This window comes from Natator depressus, chromosome 1 (assembly GCF_965152275.1).
Source record: "Natator depressus isolate rNatDep1 chromosome 1, rNatDep2.hap1, whole genome shotgun sequence".
NCBI classification, from domain to species: Eukaryota; Metazoa; Chordata; order Testudines; family Cheloniidae; genus Natator; species Natator depressus.
This window is the reverse complement of record NC_134234.1, coordinates 113827729-113842602: the sequence shown is the minus strand read 5'-3', so window position 1 is coordinate 113842602 and position 14874 is coordinate 113827729. Positions and strand designations below refer to the sequence as shown.

The 14874-nt window shown below is 40.5% G+C and overlaps 1 protein-coding gene across 2 annotated transcripts in view; it reads right to left on the bottom strand.

The window, feature by feature from the left end:
• Window positions 1-14874, bottom strand: part of TGFBRAP1 (transforming growth factor beta receptor associated protein 1) — a 60229-nt gene that overhangs the window by 1438 nt on the left and 43917 nt on the right. For both annotated transcript variants that reach the window (XM_074964610.1, XM_074964618.1), the window contains exons 6-11: window positions 12095-12436; window positions 10010-10067; window positions 8263-8406; window positions 6292-6438; window positions 3395-3554; window positions 406-839 (exon numbers count right to left, since the gene is read on the bottom strand). In XM_074964610.1, the coding sequence (XP_074820711.1) occupies window positions 406-839; window positions 3395-3554; window positions 6292-6438; window positions 8263-8406; window positions 10010-10067; window positions 12095-12436 (1285 nt within the window). The remainder of the gene's footprint in view (window positions 1-405; window positions 840-3394; window positions 3555-6291; window positions 6439-8262; window positions 8407-10009; window positions 10068-12094; window positions 12437-14874) is intronic.

Sequence of the window (14874 nt, the reverse complement as noted above, 5' to 3'; positions counted from 1 at the left end):
GAGTTTCTCAAGGAGAGCATGCTAATCATGAAACTAAACACAAAATGTGGTAAGATGTGCACAATACATGCATTAGTCTGGGAACACCCAATTCTTTCACTTGCAACCTAAACAAAGTACACTAAGCTAGCCACTAATCTACCCAGGCCCAACACCATCCCCTTTTAAAGGGAAAATGAAATTGTTTTTGTCACAATGTTTTGAAATTTAACACTGGGTAGAGTTGGGCAGTTATCAGAACGGTCCTGAGAACTGGAGGTACAGCCAGAGGAAAAAATAATTTTGGATAACTGAAGAGAACTAAGGGAAGGATTTCTTCCCTCAGGAATCAACTAGCTTAGTTTATAGAAAAATATAAAAAAAATCCACGTATTTGAATTATAACAAAGAAAGCAATACACCCACCTTGTCATGTTTATAGATTAAGTTTTCAGCTTTTGCTAACCCAAGTGTAATTTGAGTCATTCTTTTTGTATGAATGCTTTCCCTCATTGCTCCAGTCAGGAATGGGGAGAGGAGCTGTACTGACCAGCTGTCAGGCACAAGCTGTAAGACACGGGCTGCATCAAATTCAGCAGCATGATTATTCAAGAGATCTACAGCAGCCATGACCAGTTCACAGTCCGAAGAGCCTGGATTTAGATACACTGAGAGCAACATGTGGAAAAGCCTTTGCCTGTATGGTAGGTCTTTACTCTCAGAGCTCCATATGCAGTAATCTTCAGCAGCAGAAAAGTCCTTTGATTCGTGGACTAGGATATGCAAAGCTTTGTCATGTTCTTCCAATTTCCCATATAGTATTGCCCTTTCCATATGAAGATCCGTCCCCTTGATTTTATCTGCCAAACGAGAATCAATGTAAGACCGTGCTCTGTTCAATAAAGGCCATTATTTGCCACCCCAGAAGAAATCAAAACTTAAGGGAAAAAAACTGCAAAATACTGCTATCTAGGTGACAAAAGGCAGTGTCATTCCATGTACTTTATCTGAAAAAAAGTATATTTTCTATAAATCTACCTTGTGGGCTCAGTGCACCTCAGCCCATATTGTGAACTATGAAAAACAAAAGTAGTCAGTACATTTCTCAGCCTCCCTTCAAATTCTGGAATCTTTCAAGTCCAAAAAGAAAACAGTATGTTGAGCAAATGTCCCTTTTATGAAAAAAGAAAAAGGAGTACTTGTGGCACCTTAGAGACTAACAAATTTATCTGAGCATAAGCTTTTGTGAGCTATAGCTCACTTCATCAGATGCATGCAGTGGAAAATACAGTGGAGAGATTTATATACACACAGAACATGAAACAATGGGTGTTACCATACACACTGTAACAAGAGTGATCAGGTAAGGTGAGCTATTCCCAGCAGTGGTGGGGGCTGGGGGGAGGGACCTTTTGTAGTGATAATCAAGGTGGGCCATTTCCAGCAGTTGACAAGAATGTCGGGGATGGGGGAAATAAACATGAGGAAATAGTTTTACTATGTGTAATGACCCATCCACTCCCAGTCTTTATTCAAGCCTAAGTTAATTGTATACAGTTTGCAAATTAATTCCAATTCAGCAGTCTCTCCTTGAGTCTGTTTCTGAAGTTTTTTTGTTGAAGAATTGCCACTTTTAGGTCTGTAATCGAGTGACCAAATTGATTGAAGTGTTCTCTGACCGGTTTTTGAATGTTATAATTCTTGACGTCTGATTTGTGTCCATTTATTCTTTTACGTAGAGACTGTCCAGTTTGACCAATGTACATGGCAGAGGGGCATTGCTGGCACATGATGGCATATATCACATTGGTAGATGTGCAGGTGAACGAGCCTCTGATAGTGTGGCTGATGTGATTAGGCCCTATGATGGTGTGCCCTGAATAGATATGTGGGCACAGTTGGCAACGGGCTTTGTTGCAAGGATAAGTTCCTGGGTTAGTGGTTCTGTTGTGTGGTATGTGATTGCTGGTGAGTATCAAGAATTATAACATTCAAAAACCAGTCGGAGAACACTTCAATCAATTTGGTCACTCGATTACAGACCTAAAAGTGGCAATTCTTCAACAAAAAAAAAACTTCAAAAACAGACTCCAAGGAGAGACTGCTGAATTGGAATTAATTTGCAAACTGGATACAATTAACTTAGGCTTGAATAAAGACTGGGAGTGGATGGGTCATTACACAAAGTAAAACTATTTCCCCATGTTTATTCCCCCCCCCCCGCCCCCCCGCTCCTCAGACTGCTCTTGTCAACTGCTGGAAATGACCCACCTTGATTATCACTACAAAAGGTCCCGCCCCCACCCCTGCTGGGAATAGCTCACCTTACCAGATCACTCTCATTACAGTGTGTATGGTAACACCCACTGTTTCATGTTCTCTGTGTATATAAATCTCCCCACTGTATTTTCCACTGAAAGCATCCGATGATGTGAGCTGTAGCTCACGAAAGCTTATGCTCAAATAAATTGGTTAGTCTCTAAGGTGCCACAAGTCCTCCTTTTCTTTTTGTGGATACAGACTAACACAGCTGCTACTCTGAAACCTTTTATGAAAGAGACCATACAAATTCTAATCCCAGAACTATGTTGCAGCTGCCAAAACATTAAGTGTTAACACCTGGCAGAGAAGGGCGATAATTTAATCCATCTATAAATCTCCTGTAAAGGAAGGAAATCTTAATTTTCAGCAAATGTATTTACAGTAAGTAGGTGCAGCACAACTTCAGAAATTTAATGGGAACACAAGTAATTTCCTTTCAAAATATGCTGCTTTATTTTCAGTTGGGAAAACACTAGTGTGCATTTCGAACCACCACCCCTGAGTAAGCCTACCTTTAGTTCACTACCAATTTATTCCATGTTTGTGTAAAATTCTGAAATAGCAATTCAGTGCTTCCAATTTTAGGTATTGCAAAAAGTTAGCAGCTCTTTGCTCTGAAATGTAAGATTTTAAAGGGGATAGTTTATACATTACTACCTTTACCCTTGCTTAGGCTTTAACCTACACATTAACATCTTCAATGACTGGCACCGTCATATTTGTCTGCTAAATGCCAGGTACTCATATGGTGCAACATAAAAAGAGCTTGCTCAGGTTGAGAAGGAGTGACTAGGGTATGTAATTTCAGTTACTATTAAAACAGTAACAGCCAGTTCAGTGTATTGGTAAGAAGACTGAGCTCAAATATTCTATTTTTGTTGTAGGTTCATGAGCATAGTCAGTTTGATGGCACTGGAAATCACAATGCTTTCTCCATGTAACAGGTATAGCACAGATAAAGGCAATTAAAAGTTTCCCTCCCTACAGTATGCCTCAGACCTTTTCCATCTCCATACCTACCCTGGTCTCAGTATAAGCTGTCAAAGGAGAATACTGTCTTTCATTTATAACAGGGTAAAAGTACTGATCTTACCTAAAATAAAATGAATTCTATAAAAGTCAGATTTCTGAAGAAGACTGCGTAGCTTAGTCTGTGTTTCAGTCAATTCCACACAATTGTCTGTGGTCACAGACTTTAGTTTCAGCACTGTCTCCAAATACAACACAGCTAAGTGGGTATGATACTTTTCCTTCTGCAGGCATAAAGGACAAGATTAATTCAATACATACAAAATGCATTACAAGACAGACAACACACCCACCCCAAATTAAACAGTGATTAGTCTTTACAGGATATTTAGTGTAAATACGACGACACGTACAGTAAATATTGTCCAATAAATTGAACCATTTTTTAATCTTATAGACTGTGCTCTCCAGAAGATTTTAGTAAGTTCTGAAGCCTTTTGTCCCTTCAGTCAATGATTCTTCTAGTCCTGTATACTATCTGATGGTTGTTAGTTTCTGCTCTAATGGACCAGAGTCTATATCCCTTATATGTATCCTAATATTACAGCAGATATTCGTTATATAAAACGTCAAATCCTTATTTTACTCCTATTGAGGTCTTGGCCTCAATGGTATCTTGCAACAATGAGCTCCACAGGTGAGTGGTGGTGTATAAAAAAAATTCCCTTTATCCGTTTTATTTTTGCTGCCTTCCAATTTCATTGGGAAACCCTTCGTCTAGTACTATGAAAGTATGAAAAAGAGCACCTGACCTTTTTGATAATAGTTTTAACATATCCTTCTGTCACATCCTTTTATATCTCCCTCCTCTGTAACTGAATAGTTTTAATCTAATTAGTTTAATTTAAGTCTGTTCTCTAGACCTTTTCTATTTCTATTATATACTTTTTGAGATAAGGCCACTAGAATCGGATAAAATACTTAATCTGAGGGTATGCCAAAGTTTATATAATGGCATAATGTTTTCAGCATTACTCACTTATCCTACTTAGCAAAACTTAAGTCTGATATTTTTGAACCACCATTACTGAGAAAAGGTTTTCACTGAAGTGGTCCACAATGACTCTTAGGACTGAGTGGCAATAATTAATTTAGAACCCAGAGTATATAAGTAGTTCAAATGGTTTCTTCTAATAGCATACCCGTGCATTATCTCAAACTGTGTCACATAATAGAGTCCGTAATCTGGTGACAGTGGTTTACCTAGAAATATTCAGGACATCAGTTGAATGCCATTGCTTCATGGAAACAAGTATGCTCATTAGCATAGTCAGGGCTGCCTCGACTGCAAGATTTTAGTGAATGATGGGAAGAGGAAACTACCAACTTATCCCAAGAATGCAAAGTTTTGTTAACAGTTCATGTTGGGCAATTGGGCACCAAAAGTCCTGGTCCCCCGCCCCCACTATCATTGCTTTGCTTTATCTAGGTCAAATCAAATTGCTTTTTCTCTGTGTCTCAGTGTAACACCATTTACCTGCCTCAGGAGGTTTTGCTTCACTTTTAAGATCTGTTGTATAGTGCTGCTGTGTACTGATAAAAGGCTATTGCGTTCCAATCTGAGGGCTGTTGGATGTCAGTGCTGTGTAAACAATTCCTGTATATGCAATTTCTAAAGTGCTCTGTGATCTTACAAGGGTGCTAAATGACTTAATTCTATGAAGTTATGTTCCTCCAGCTCTTTACGTAGGGATTGAAGAACAAGCTTGCCTCTGAAATATTGAAATTGTGAAGTTAAAAGTAACACCAAAGTGTAACAAGATTAGCAATTATTGCTCAACTGATGTTTTTTTTATGACCTTGCCAACAGTAGAATTTTTTAGATCTTTAATTCCCTCTGGTTGCAAGTCTACTGGCGGAAGCACACACAAGCTCAGGCCAGCTCAGGTGTGTTTAGCATCATGATGTTTAACTCTTGTGGTAAAAACACTTAAACCTGTCCACAATACAGCTTCCACTGGTGGACGTGTTCTAACTGCAATTAAGATTTTTAAAAAAATAAATCTTAGGAGACAACTTTCCCTCCAGTCTGGTCTGTATGTTGCTTATTAAAGTAATGAACTCTCTGCAGCAGGAAACATATCTGTTTATTCACCATTCTTCATGTCTACTGCACTATGCACACGAATAGCGTCATATAAGTAATAAATAAGGCTACGATTTAGTCACAGAGGTCTCAGAAGTCATGGAATCCGTGAATTAAAAGACCCCTGTGACCTCAGCCCACATGCAGCTGGAAGCTGCAGGGTCTGGCTGTTGCCCGCGGCAGACGGACCCCTGGAGCTCCTCGCCATCATGGGCGGTGGGCGAACCTCTGAGCTCCTTGCTGCTGCAGGCACCGACGGGCTCCTTGCTGCTGCGGGCAGGGGATCCCACAGCTCCTGGCCAGGCCCCTACAACTCTGAGCCATGGGGGGAGGGGAACCCTGGAGCTCCGAGGCCCCACAGGTGCTGGGAGGCCCCCGATCCCCATTTTGTCACGGATATTTTTAGTAGAAGTCCGGGACAGGTCACAGGCTTCCGTTAATTTTTCTTTATTGCCAGTGACCTGTCCCTGACTTCTAAAAATATCTGTGACAAAGTCTTAGCCTTAGTAATAGATGGCACTTCTATAGTTCCTTCCATCTGAAGATTTCAAAGTACTCCCCATAAATGATTTAAGCCTCACCGATGAGGCAGGAAAGCATACATTGTCCAGAGATGGAGAAAGTGTCAGAGAGGTTAAGTAACCTGCACAATATTACTGAAGCCCAATGTTGCAGAACTGGGAATGGAAGCCAGATCTCCTTATTCCCATGGTTACACTCTAGCCATAAGATCCTCCTCTCTTTCTCTGCCTTCTGGGTAAACTTGAAACACACTGTACAAATTTGCCAAGAAGGGCTTCATAAAAAGTGTAATTGAGGTATCCCAGTTAGCACACTGAATCAAACTTTTCTTCTGGTATTTCTGAAGAGCTTACCTTTATTTTTCTATCCAAGACTAGGTACTCCAGATATTTAACAAGTGACTTGGGGTACTTGTTAAGGCAGTTCATGACATTATCTGGATTAAAGCTGTTTTTCCCTTGTTCCTCCAAAGGCCTTTTCGTAAAAATCTGTACCCCCACCTATAACAAGTTAGTTGCATTGAGAAAGTCAGACTACATCTTTATTTTTTGTTTTAAGCACACACTTTTTTGTTAACGGTTAATTAAGAAATCAAATACGAAATATTCAGAACACACACTAAGCAAAAATAATGGATTAACAAAACACACTGAACTGGGCTGCTCAGTCACTGCTTCTGGATGCATCACATACCTACTGCCCCAATTCATAATCTATACATTGCCCTATTTGTAAGCCTTTTGTGGTAGGGACCTTTTCAAACAAATACTTCTCATTCTAGGACATGAATGTGAGAGAAGCATAACAAAATATTAAATACCCCAAAGGACAAGGCAAAAAAGGAAGAGTCAAAGGTCAGAATGTCAGCTCAGATTTTCAACCTTCTCTGGATTCCTTTAAGTAAATCTAATTGATCAACTTTTATAATAGCTAAAATCAACAAGATTTACTAATTGTGGATTTAATTATCCTGCTTCTGATACAGTGACAGTACGAATCCATGAGGTTGGTTTCAGTATCAGTTAAGTCTACATACTAAATAATAGATGGAATAACCATGCCTTAATTCAGAAATAACTAGAACCTATTTAGATGGTAAATTCCATGGGACAGTCTGCTACTTGTGCATTTTACAGCACAAGCACTCAGTTGGCACTTAAGCTGGAGTACTAAATACTCATTCATATTACAGAAATGATGGACTTGGATTTTGGCCGGTAAAGAGCATAAGCCACTCCTGAAGCAGAATAAGTGTTGCCAAGAGAAAAGGTTCTTTACCCCACTTTCCCACACACATCACCACTTCTGCAGCCCTTTAGAGCAGAGGCGGGCAAACTTTTTGGCCTGAGGGCTGCATCGGGTTTTGGAAATTGTATGGAGGGCCGGTTCGGGAGGCTGTGCCTGACTCCTGCCCCATCCTACCCCGCTGTTCCCTGTCAGCCCCCCCGGGACCCCTGCCCCATCCACTCCCTCCTTCCCCCCCCCAACTCACTGTCCCCTGACCACCCCTGGAACCCCTGCCCCTGACTGCCCCCCGCCACCCCATCCAACCTCTCCTTCCTGACTGCCCCCCCAGGGACCCCTGCTCCCATTCAACCCCCCCATTCCCCACCCCCTATCCACACCCCTGCCCCCGACCACCACCCCCTGCTCCCTGTCCCCTTACCACGCCGCCTGGAGCACCAGTGGCTGGCGGCACTACAGCCGCGCTGCCCGGCTGGAGCCAGCCACGCCACCGCGCAGCACAGAGCACCGGGTCAGGCCGCGCTCTGCAGCTGCACTGACCCAGGAGCTCACCGCCCACAGCATTGCGCCAGCGGCACAGTGAGCTGAGGCTGCGAGGGAGGGGGCACAGCGGGCGAGGGGCCGGAGGTGAGCCTCCCGGGCCAGGAGCTCAGGGGCCAGGCAGGAGGGTCCCACGGGCCGTAGTTTGCCCACCTCTGCTTTAGAGCAATGGAATACTACCAGTACTGAACTACTCACATGTGACATCAGCTTGTGTTTTAATCTTCATACATACTCACACAAAAAATCCTTATTAATATGAATCAAAACTCTAATATAAACCCCCTTTAGCATACATAATGTCATTTCTTCCATTGTTTAAGACAGCGTAATATTGTTTTTAAATCTATTCTTTACAGTAGACATCTTCAAATTCTGAAATGAAGCACTTGCATCAAATAAATTAGATAGGAGATAGTTAAGACTGAAAGATTTAGAGGGGTAAGAAACATGAAAGGGGAAAGTGATGAAGTTATTAAATTTTACCAAGAATTTATTTTCTAGAACTTTTTGTTTTAAGAAGGGTTACAATCACAAACCTCCTCACTTTTCTGTAAAACCCATTCAGCATACTTCCACACTAGTTCTTGGTCTGAGCAGAAGGTAAGGAAGTCTACTATATACTCATAGAGGTCTGAACGTGTAGAATCTTGAATGTCGCCATTAACTATTTTCACCCATAACTGAAACAGAAAAAGTGTACAAGAATTAAACTTTAGGAGTTTGCCTTTAATATATACTTAAAATCTTATATTAAGTCCACTGCTCAATGAAAAAATTACAGCAACATTATTACAATTGTACATCTTTCCCTGCTTGTTGGTTCCTATTGAGTTCAGTGCATGCATATGTGCACACTATCTCTCATCCCTTATACTAGTCCCTAATGGTTAGAGATTGGCTTAAATCCTGAAGCATGGAGGTTTACTATTCCTTTAAAATTTGTTAGCACTAACTCTGAAAATCCCTTTTTGAATGTTGCTAAAGTTCTTGGCCTCAATGGACTTGCACAGTCTAATTATATGCAAGGAAATATTTTTTCACAGTATCAGTTTGGAATTTGCTCTCTTTGCTCTTAAGTTACATTCAGCTTCTGGTTTCTACTTGAATCCTGCTCTTAATATTCTAGCACAAGTTCAAAATAACTGAATCAGACAGCAATTTAGCAAAAAGCAACCTAATTTTCTTTTATGCCTGTTTTGTTCCTAAATGCAGAACTGTATGAGCTTCCCTAGCAGCTGCAATCAACTTAGCACATTTACAGGTGTTCATACAAGTTTGTCAGAACTAGGCTAAGTAGCTGGCAGACACTATTTCAAGGGCATCGGGGTGCTGGAATAATTTTTATAGAGGGGGGTGCTAAGAGCCATTGAACCAAACTGTAAACCATGTATATAATGGCAACCACTTCAAGCCAGGGGGTGTGGCAGCACCCCCAGTTCCAGCACCTATCAAGTGCATTACTGGTTTAAGAAGTTATATGCTGAATGATTTTTCTCACCCTCCACCACCTCATTTCTGCACCAAGGACCTGACCAATCTTACCATTAACTTGAATGGCCATTGATTGAGACCCTGAAGAAGGGATTAAACCCTTATAGGAAATACAAGAACATAGGAAAAAACTTCTTAAATGAATAAGTATGCCTGTGAAATATTGGAACAGTTTTTGTTGATGCACAAACACACACCACAACATATCCAGAGGCTGCTTTTCTGCCCAGGATCACTCAGGTGACTACCTGCCTCATTTACTTAGTCAAATATATGTAAGTCAAAGTTTATTTAAATCTAGGAGACAACCATATCCCAAGAAAACAAAAAACACAAGCTACTAAAGACATCTTTACAATCTACTGAAGGGACTATCTTCTAAATAAATTACCAAGATAGTTATTCAGTATGAGAGGTTCCTGTCAGAGACTGAACATTTTAATGCTTCTAGCTGAAGATGCACAGATACGATCACAACAGTAACTAGGGTACACACACACTTGGGATTTCTATGTCCATTAACCCATCATAATTCTGGCTAAGAATTATTATGGTGTAAAAGTTTATCTTGAAAAGATAGCTTTTTTTTAATCATCACTTATGTGGCTTCGTATTTCTCCAACATTTTAACCAGCCTAGGAATTAGGTTTTAAGAGAAAGTTCATCCTGCTGTGGATATATGCCAATTTTGAAATTAGAAGTTACCTAGACATATTTTCAAGGTGGTTTACGAAGGAACTAACAAAAGCTTTATTATACCATCTTGATTAAATACTCATTTGTCATTCTAACCTGAAGTGCTGCAGCATCTTGACCATTGTAGTGATGCAGGAGTCCAAGTGCAAAATACCTGTATTTTAAAAAAATGTATGAACATTTAAGTTCTTAGATCCTCTTCATCAGTTTAAATATGGTACAAATAGCAAAGGATAAAGAGCAGTGGTTTACTGTCCTCATACATTTCATGCTTTCCTTCATTTTAGAATTCACCTACCCACAAAGTTCTATATTAAATATCAGTGGAGCAATTCTAATTCATTAACAGCTATTATTCAACCAAAAATCTCATTTTTACACTATAGTATTTATAAAACTACCTCCTCTCTAAAAAAAATCTGATTTTCTTTACTGCAATAGAGACTAGTGTCAAGACACAGCAACACGCAGTTCTGAACAAGAGTCTCCCATGTTATAAAATTTGTTCTACTATAGTATGGCTTTCCATTGTTTCCATTATAATGCCTCTCTATTTCCATGGGTTTAAAATTCTACCTTTCATATTTATTCCATCTAGCTAGTCATGTAAAGTCTTTGTCATCAAGTGGATTTGTTGGACATTTGAAACAGTAAAACACTCTTAAATCCAATGAAAATCACAACAGACTTCCAATCCAGCCTGTCAATCATCCTATGTTATACTATTGTGTAATATATTTTTGGATGTCTGAGAGGGAAAAAATAGAGAAAGGTGCAGACAGTTTTCACACTTTTTCTGGGTACATATACTGTATACAGTGCTGAATGTCAAGCACCTGATTCTCTACTTTTTTCTCTACGATTCTCTACTGATTTCTCTACGATTCTCTTCTAGGTCCTCCCCTTCTAAGGTATTCCAAAATTAATCCCTTTGGGGCTCTCATAACTGTTCTTCCTTTCTCAGTTCAGTGGAAGCACCAGCAGGGAAACAATATCAGATTTCAGAATTCAAAAGAGAAGTTTCTGGCCAGTGAATAAACTAGTAGTTTGAAAGTTAACTACTACATAATTAACTATAGATTTAATTAGAATTCAACTTAAAAGTAGTTCTGTTCATGTACTAAGGCTTCTTTTCTCCCAGCGCAAGACATCTCAACAAGAAAAATTTTATTCTTATTGTTCCACTTTTAATTGTCACACTGTCTCTCAGATCACAAGGGGGACAATACCAGTCACCCTATCATTTGTTCATACTGTACAAGTAATTTAGTTTTTACTACTTAGGATTGTCAGGTGTCCGGTTTTCGACCAGAACGCCCATTCAAAAAGGGCCAGTGCCGACCAGGCCATTAAAAGTCCAGTTGGTGGCACAGCGGGGACCCGGGGCTAAGGCAGGCTCCCTACCTGCCCTAGTTCCGCGCGGCCCCCTGGCGGCTGGTTCCTCAGAGCCTCAGTAAGAGCTGCCGGAACCCTGCACCCCCCCACACACACCCTAACCCCCTGGCCTAGCCTGGAGCCCCCTACTGCACCCCAAACCCCTCATCCCCAGCTCCACCCCAGAGCACACACCCCCCTCCTCCCCTGCACACCACGCCCTGTGAGGGTGGGGAAAAGTGAGCGACAGAAGGAGGGAGGTATGGAGCGAGCGGGGGCGGGGTCTTGGAGAAGGGGCAGGGCAGGGGTGTTTGCTTCTGTGTGATTAGAAAGTTGGCAACCCTACTACCACTACGACGAAGTATCAAATGACAGCTGAGGTCCTTTAAGCCTAGAAACACCTAGGGATCAGGCAGTCAAACAGTTTCCTAACTTCAAGGGAAATCCTCCCCCCCAAAGTTTTCATTTTCAAGCTTGTTAATTATGAAAAGGAAGTTCAGTTTGTACTTGCCTGAACCAGCATAAAATTTCAAGCTCCCCACACACAGCTTTGCCAATGCACCTCAAGTTTGAATTTCAACCCCACCCAGACATTTCAGTCTCTCTTAAAACAAATAGTCAAGTATGCTGCTTTGCCATTTGGTGCACACACCAACACCACAAACTGAAGTGAGCCTAGCCTGACTGGGACACCTAGAGAAATGGGTTCAAATCTTTAAGTGACTGGTAAATGTACAGACCCAAAAAACAAAACATTTCTCCCACTCCCAGCCCAGAGTTGGTGATTTATCTAATGAAATGTCTCACTTTTTGTGTTTCTCCAGCCAGGTAGCACTGTCTGTTAGAAGACAGAAATTCTCTGAGACCAGTAGATCCAGAAGGCTTTCATGATTAGCTTCTGCATATAGCTTGAGCAAAGCTGTATCAATGTCTTCCTTGTAGCCATTTGCAACTTCAGTGCTGCGGACTTCATTCAAATAACTCATGAGGAATCGTTTGCACTTAGTCATCTTCTCCTGGTCCCCTTGGGTCAGCTGGTTTAAGTCAGCATACTCGTGAAGAGGCGGATGAGACCGTGTGAATGAAGAGGAAGTAGGCAACAGGAAGGGGTAGAGAGAGATCAGCTCCCGGACATCCAGCTGGCCGCTTCTGCAATTACAGTGTCAAACTAAATGAAGCAAAGAAGAAAGAAAAAGTATACATAGGCGCACACACACACACAAAAACCATACTGATGTTGTGTGCACACATGCTTTTGAGTACAAAAACACCATTAAAATTATCCTACCAGAGACATTTCCCCCAAAACAAGTCTGGGGATTTTTTTAGTTCTACGGGAGAACTCGTGTCATTCCATGTATGTGCCCCAGGGCATGAGAATTTCATGATTCAGGGGGACTAGTCAGGGGACGATCAGCCCTTCCTTCCTGGTAACTGGTATGAATCCACCTTAGGTAAGTACTGACAAATTAACATCCGACAGCTGTGGCCCATGTGAAATTAGTTGGTGGCCCCAGTCCAGCTCTTAGGGGACTACTAATTTATATTATTTGTGCTGGTCTCTGGTGCAATCAACTATCCTCTCACACTGGGCTGAGGCACAATGAAACCACCAGTACAGTGTGTGTTCTGTAGATAAAGGTGACTGGTCCCACGGATGGTCCACCTGGCACCTTTCACCAGCCACTAAATTTGCTCTTCTTTAAAAAGACAGAGAACCTCAGGGAGACCTCTATGCTTTAAAATAAATTTTGTATGTGGGCTGGAGAGGGTGGTGGCCAACATATGGCAAAGAGCCAAGAAAACAAACGGTTGATTAAATGAACAGCTCTTTATAGATATACGATATGTTGTGTAGGGCTGACTAAAGTACAGACCTCTAGAGTGTTAAAACCCACCTGAGTTACAATGAAGGAATTACCAGTGTTTAAAAAGAGTGTTGCCTATGCTAACAGAAGCCTTGTTTTTCTTCGAGATGCTCCTTCAGCCAAGGCTGAAAATATTCCTGAAAGATATTTTGAGATTAAAAAGTCTTGCTAGGAGAAGAAGTTACTGCATATGTTCAGATTTCTAGAGCACCTAAGGATGTCTAAAACATCTGTCTGACTTATATTGTAAAGGTTTCAATGCCTGGGACACTAATCAGATTTGGACACAAGTTTAAACAGAGCCAGTATTCTCACAGAGCAGATCCAGAAAGTGTAGAAAAGTCTCTCAGAAGACTGCACTAAGTTTGGAGGACCGAACTGGAGTAAATTAGAGTTGCAACTGCACTAATGGGATGACTGGGCCTTTTTTGTTTTGGTTTCCATGCTTGCAGACACTCTGCTGGACAGAACAGAATGACTGTAAACCTTCAGAGATGGAAGCAGAATGCTCAGAAAGAACAGGGGCTGCTAAGTCTCATCCTGAATTACTTTCCCCATCTTTTATTGTGTGGAGCAATGGAAGAAGTGTATTTATGTTTGAAGTACAGTGATCAGATACAATTTCTGAAAACCTCAGCCAAAACCTCATCCCAACCTTGACCTCTTTTACTCCGGGGGAATTATGCATCAACAAATTAAAACTTCTGCAAAATTCGGCATATTTTGTCAAAAACACCACAATATAAAAACACCAGTTTCAATTATTTTGATAATTTATTTCAAAATACCTGTCAGCAACCATGTCTCTAACAATGCAGACAACAAAAGAGAGATTCAGGAAATATTTTTTTGACAAATAGATTCCTTACTAGGCATATTAATACAGAACTCTGAGTAATAATTCATTTAAACTATGGCTGTCGATTAATCACAGTTAACTCACATGATTAACTCGAAATGTAACTGATTAACAGTATGATTAAAACTGCAATTTTTTTAAACAGAATACCATTGAAATGTAATAAATATTTTTGGATGTCTATATTTTCAAATATACTGATTTAAATTACAACACAATACAAAGTGTACAGTGCTATTATTTTTATTACAAATATTTGCACTATAAAAATTATAAAAATGGTATTTTTCAATTCACCTCATACAAGTACTGTAGTGCAATCTCTTCGTTGTGAAAGTGCAACTTACAAATGTAGAATTTTTTTTGTTTACATAACTGCACTCAAAAACAAAACAATGTACAATTTTAGAGCCTGCAAGTCCACTCAGTCCTACTTCTTGTACAGCCAATCGCTAAGACAAACAAGTTTGTTTACATTTACAGGAGATAATGCTGCCAGCTTCTTATTTACAGTGTCACCTGAAAATGAGAACAGGTATTCGCATGGCACTGTTGTAGCTGGCACTGCAAAATATTTACATGCCAGATATGCTAAAAATTCGTATGCCCCGTCATGTTTCGGCCACCATTCCAGAGGACATGTTTCCATGATGATGACACATTAAAAATTAATGCATTTATTACTGTGGCTGAACACCTTGGGGGAGAATTGTACGTCTCCTGTTCTGTTTTACCTGCGTTCTGCCATATATTTCATGCTATAGCAGTTTCAGATGACCCAGCACATGTTCGTTTTAAGAACACTTTCACAGCAGATTTGACAAAACGCAAAGAAGGTACCAATGTGAGGTTTCTAAAAA